Raw genomic sequence first — 6,000 nt, 5'->3', positions numbered from 1 at the left:
TGTTTGTTGGAATTTCAGATTTTGGAATTTAATAATTAAGAATGCTTTTCTGTTGGAATTTAATGGGATGTAATCACAGGTCATTGCCATTTGAATAAAGAGGCCAAAAAACTTGCATAATCATGAAGGCTTTGCTTTCATTCGGATCGGCCAAAAATAAATGGATAAACGCACGCTAGGTGGCGGTATTTCCCATTTGGTGACGGAGTACCCTGTCTCTCCGGCCGTCTCCCCCAACCTGTGACTCCGGTGAGCGGGATCGGGCCGGTCGCGTTTCGGTCCTCGTCAATCCGACTCCCGAAGATGACTGCGAGGAAGTCCGGCTCCCGGCTGGAGACCGAGATAGAGCGATGCCGGTCAGAAGGGCTGTGGGATAAGATACCGGAGTTGGTGCGACAGCTCTCGGCCAAACTAATATCAAACGGTAAGGGATACGAAACTTGTTTCCCCCGCCGGTGTTGGTTCATTCAACCGTCCGCGGCCTCCACCCTAATGTGAGTCCTCGGTGTTTCCTGACGGTATCAAGTCGCGGTTGAGCGCGCCCCCCCTGCCCCCCTCTTTCCCTCGAGCCGCCCGAAGCCTTTTAACAGAGGTCGTTAAAGACAGTCGGCTCAGCTCACAGTGGTGATACTCGCTTTTATAGGTTGACAAGTTATTATGTTTTCAAGAAACTATGACAGCTGTAACACAAGTTTTATCCCCTTCCTAACTCAAATAGTTCCCGTTTTGACACTTCGGGGGGCAGACGGCTTCGCTAGCTTGGAGTAAGGCTAGGCTAAGCTACACGCTATTGCTAACTGTCAAACCGGTCGTGACGCTCGGTGACGGTGAATGCAGCAGTAATGACAACGGTGTGATATCAGACGATCGTCTGATTGAAATGATGTGATAAAATGATCCGCTGACAGTGGCGCCGTCGCAAAAGTGTCACAATGAAACGTGTTGGAATCATGATTGTTAGTTCATGTTGACATGTAACCATTACTGCGGCAACCCGACATTGAAGCACCGTCTCCCAGCGGCGCCCCCAGGTATCGTTCATAGCGGGGGGTCAGATGGGGTCACTGAGCATTTTGGGGTGACACACCAAAACCACAAGTCACAACTGAATTTCAGGAATTCTTTTGTGCCGCTGTGGGGTGTATAGGCTAGTTGAAAACTGTCATTATGAGCGTTAAGGAATTGCATACAGAGATACTTTGGTTTTTTATTTTACGCTTAGTGTCACTAATTATCTGATGTGCATAGACTAATACCGGTACAGTTAGCATTTTGACTTCCACATCCTGTATCTGTATATAAATGGTAAATGCTCAGTGCTCAACAATATATGCCTCACATTCACACACACATTCATACGCTGATGGCGGAGGCTGCCATGCAAGGCGCCAACCTGCTCATCAGGATTAGTTCGGGGGTTCAGTGTCTCGCTGGAGGACACTTCAACATGCTCTCTGGAGGAGCCGGGGATTGAACCAGGAACCTTCGATTGGTAGACAACCCACTCTACCACCTGAGCTGTGCCCCCCCCCCCCGTTACATGTTAGGCGATTCATTTTTCTTCAAATAGCATGGTTGTCCCTTTTCTTAAAAAGACAAGTATACAGCTTTAATTTGAAGGAATACATTGATTGTAAGGAATAAAACATTTGCTTGGAACAAGCCTACTCAAGTTTGAAAAACACCACACAAAGGCGTCCAGTTATTTTCAATACAGTTTTATTCGGCTGTTGCTGTGTTTTTGTAAACGAAAATATTAAAACAAAAAACAAAACAATCATGGACAAGAATATACATGTTACTATGGCCTACTCACAACCTATTCATAGCTCTACTTTAGTAGGCTACATTCTTTCAATACAGCTTTATTCGCCTGTTGCTGTGCCTTGTGGAAAACACATCCACAAAATCATGAAGATTTATGGCCCTAGCCCTTCTAGACTCTAAACTTAACATCCCCAAATTGCTCAATCGCTTGTCATTCATTGTATTTCTCAAGACAGTCTTGATTAACTTTAACACCGAAAAATCGCACTCACATGCTCTAGTGCTCACAAGTAATGCAAGTGCAATTTTGCAAATTTTAGACATCTTGGGGAACACCTCCCAAATATGGCTCAAGGAAGACTGTGAGCTCTATTAATCTGGTAGCTGTTTCCAAGCCACTAGTTTGCTTCCTGGCCCTGTGATGGCCTGGTGGCCTGTCCAGGGTGTCTCCTCGCCTGCCGACCAATGACTGCTGGGATAGGCTCCAGCATCCCCCTGACCCTGAGAGCAGGATAAGTGGTTTGGAGAATGGATGGATGGATGGATAGTTTGCTTCCTATCAAGAATTCGCTTATGGTTAGGGGTCTCATATTTTGAGATCTTCAGTGCTGCATTTGTATTGTGAGGCAAATGGAAACGCTACATTTTTCTCACAAAATGTGGGACTGCAGGGATTCAATGCTTGTATAACTTGCATTATGACAGAATTTTCTTTAGAAATTCTTCACTTCAGAGAGAAGCACATCAACAGCTGGAATGAATGAACCTGCCCAATATGACTCCTTATCTGTGTTGACCTGTCTTTGAACTGTTGGAGTGGAAATGTAATTAATACCCTTCAAGTCTAGAGCTTGGTGTGACCTGACAGCCTGGAGGTTAATACTGATGTTGCATTGCTTGGCATGGGTCACAGTATTGTCTCAAATCCCATTAAAGAGAGAGCCATCTATAACTGTTCAATCTGTCAACAAGAGACTCAACAACGGTAACGGCCGTGCCCAAATTGAGTGGTGGGGCTGTAAAATATCAGACAGATGTTTTATCTCACCAAAAACGTTGGTGAATGTTACAAGGAGGCCAACAAACTTTAGATCTATTTGTGCTAATAGACCTCTTGCCTCTACAGCTCTCTCTCACTATTTCTTTCTTTGGATATTTCTTTCAGTTGACATATGATGGCAGGCAGTCTGTCCCTCACCCAGACTCAGACCCATGTGAGCTCAGTCGGAATTGAAGTCCAGACTAGAAAAGAGGTTTACATTGCATACTGTGCTGTTTTTCGAGTGAAAAATGATGCACCTCGGGCCGCCGTCATCATTTCCTATGGCGGATCTTTGAAATGTTAGCTGAATACATAGTTTACAGTTTTACTATTACCAAACAACTAGCAACAGCTAGCAAAAAACTAATGTAGTTAATGCTGTTTATAAGTCACAAAGGGAATATTTTATATGCAGAAAGCTTTCATTTGACTGTTAGTTGAGTAAAGGAAAGACATACAACCTGCATACTGATTCCCGCTTGCTGTCGCATCCCAGGATAAATAGTCAGCACAGCATCAGACTTCAAAACTAATTTCTTAGGAGAACCCAGTGACTTTTGTATTAGGTTATGAAAACACTCCTCAGTGAAACACAGTCCCTCCAGGTTTGTAGGCACGTGAGCCCGATGTCTGTAAATAAAATCCAACCATTTCAGCAGAATAGTGGGATTGTTTGGTAGATAATGGAAGGAAGCTCTAGGGTCTGGTTTACATCCAAAAACTGCACACTCTGTACCATGTTTGCTGTCGAAACTTTTACTATGATAATGCAAACTCACTCTCTGTACTGGTAAGCCTGCTTTGTGCAGGAGGATTCAAGTTTCTTTGCCCGTCCTGCGTTTACATATTAGACAGCGATTGGCTTTTGGATTTGTGATGTACAAAATCTAGTTTACCTGAGGTACATTTGAATGTCAGATTTCAGGGAAGTGCAGACAGTTCCTCCTCCAGTGGAGGAACGTAAAACCCCCGTTCTAGTGACAAACCTTGCACAGATACCAATCAGTATAGTCAAGGCCAGACATTTTAGGTGACACAAACATGAGAAAAACATTTTTGAGTGGAGGGATACTTTAAGCCCCCCCATGGTGGTGAACATAAGTTAATGGAGCCTCCGATTTAATGCCTGCTTGCACACCTGTGTTCTTTCCACTGATGACAGAAGCATCATCATATGCTTGCCCTACTAGGTCTTTTCTGTAGTCAAGGCCATACTTCTGTAGTATTTGTACAATTTTCCGTTAAAATGTTGCAGCATCCAGGCACTCTGCTGCTTCAAAGTTGAGGAAACTTTCACATATTGACCCATTGTAATAGTATCCAATTACAAAGGACACCTGTTCCTTCTTGCTAATGTCTTTGCTCTCATTGACCATAATGCTGAAAGCCTCACTTTGTGCAACTTCATTAATTATTGATGAGTCGACCATTTCAGCCAGGCAATCAATTGTTTTGTTTTGTATACTATGTCCAAGGTATGCTGCATTTCTTTGACTTGTCATTTTTCTTTTGACTGTGTGATCTTGCTTGGCTAGCAGCTCCATAATAGAGAGGAAATTTCCTTTATTCTGACCTCAGTTTCTTTATGTGTTCTCTGCCCGGTGTTTTGTATAGCTGTGAGGAGCAGGGTTTATGCAACGGTTTTAATGTACTCTCTATTTTCCCTCACTAATTTATTGTATTCTGCATTTAAAGAGACTGAGAGAGAGCATTTGCTTGCAGTCGTATTCTGGTAAACACTGCATCACCTGAGAAGGAGCGAGTAATGTGTTGGCAAGCATAGCAGTAGGCAGAGTCTTTGTTCTTAGAGGATTCCTGCCATTTATGCATGCTGTACCACCCTTTCATGAGGCCCCATCTTCTATCCCCCTGTAGGGTCCAAGGGAAAAACTTCAGAGGTAGCTGTTTGGGCCCCTCTGTTATTGACTGGGGTATATCTAGGATGAAATGAGGCAAAATCAGTTATTCTGATTTTAAAATAATAATAATAATAACAACAACATGAGTAGCTAGCCCCTCTCCATAGTAATTACCGATTACATTTGTAATATCGGCCTATAGACAATTCTATTCAGACTATTCAAACTCAACTACCAATAAATATGATTCAGAAGGCGTTATGTGATTATACCATGACTCGTAACTCAATGGAGACACGCTATAACCGTACATTTATCAACATAATGTTATTCTAGCCATCCATTTTATTATCAAGGGCACATGTCTGTGAATGTTCTCTTTCATCCAGGTCATGGTTATCCAAAGGAATTGAATCGAGTGCAACTGGACTTGGTATATATCCGTGAAGACGTTTCGCCTCTCATCCAAGAGGCTTAATATAGAGGATAAATATCTGAGTTTCATCATCAGCCAGTCAAACTAGCTTGGTCTAGTCAGAATGGCACGAACTGATGAAGCCTCTTGGATGAGAGGCGAAACATCTTCACGGATATATACCAAGTCCAGTTGCACTCAATTCAATTCCTTTGGATATCAAGGGCACACCGTCATAACTTCACCTGTTGTTTCAGGAATGGTTTGAATAGCTCTAGCTGAGTCCTGGCTTGCTTAGTTGTCAAACTCTGTGACTTGTTGCTGCCTGTTCTGCACTTTCATGCCATGCTGCTTTCTGTTGTTCTTCACTGTGCTGTGTAACTGATGCTGCCTGTGTCCATTCCTCACTGTCATGTTCTGTCAGGCTCTCTTGCTGTCTCTGCTTGTTCGTTGGCTTGCTCAGTGATGTTATCATCATCTTCGACTGCATCCTCACTAACATTAACCCTCTGTTGCTGCTCCCGCCGGCTGCGTCTCCCCTGAACTACTTTTCTTCTTAAAGAAAGAAGGGATATCCGTGGACTTTCTCTTCATTGTCTGCAACTTGACATAGTACAGCACAGTGACTAATCGTAGCTAGTAAGCTAACGCTATACCAGCCCATAACGTCAACTAGCTAGATACTCTGGCACTACTAAGTTCATCAAGTAGTTTGAAATTATGTTGGAAAGCTACAATAACACTGTATGCTGCAGAGTAACCTTAAGGCATAAACTAGCTAGCTAAGCCCCCCCACTACATAATTTAACTAGCTAAGTTAGCTAGGTAATTTGACACTGTAGTAGACTTATGGACATAATTCACCATAGCTTGTTGTTTGTATGTAGTTGACATGCTTAATTTAAGGGCTCAGGATG

The 6,000-nt window shown here is 43.1% G+C and overlaps 1 protein-coding gene across 1 annotated transcript in view; it reads left to right on the top strand.

Annotated features, from left to right (window-relative positions):
* The first annotated feature begins 239 nt into the window (after positions 1 to 239).
* Positions 240 to 6,000, top strand: part of ttc7b (tetratricopeptide repeat domain 7B) — a 40,534-nt gene continuing 34,773 nt past the window's right edge. The window contains 1 exon segment of the mRNA XM_056295743.1: positions 240 to 424. Within this exon segment, the coding sequence (XP_056151718.1) occupies positions 304 to 424 (121 nt within the window). The 5' untranslated portion in view covers positions 240 to 303.

The sequence above is a fragment of the Lampris incognitus genome, chromosome 16, assembly GCF_029633865.1.
Source record: "Lampris incognitus isolate fLamInc1 chromosome 16, fLamInc1.hap2, whole genome shotgun sequence".
Classification (NCBI taxonomy): Eukaryota; Metazoa; Chordata; class Actinopteri; order Lampriformes; family Lampridae; genus Lampris; species Lampris incognitus.
The sequence above is the reverse complement of the archived record's forward strand: the minus strand, read 5'-3'. Positions and strand labels throughout refer to the sequence as shown.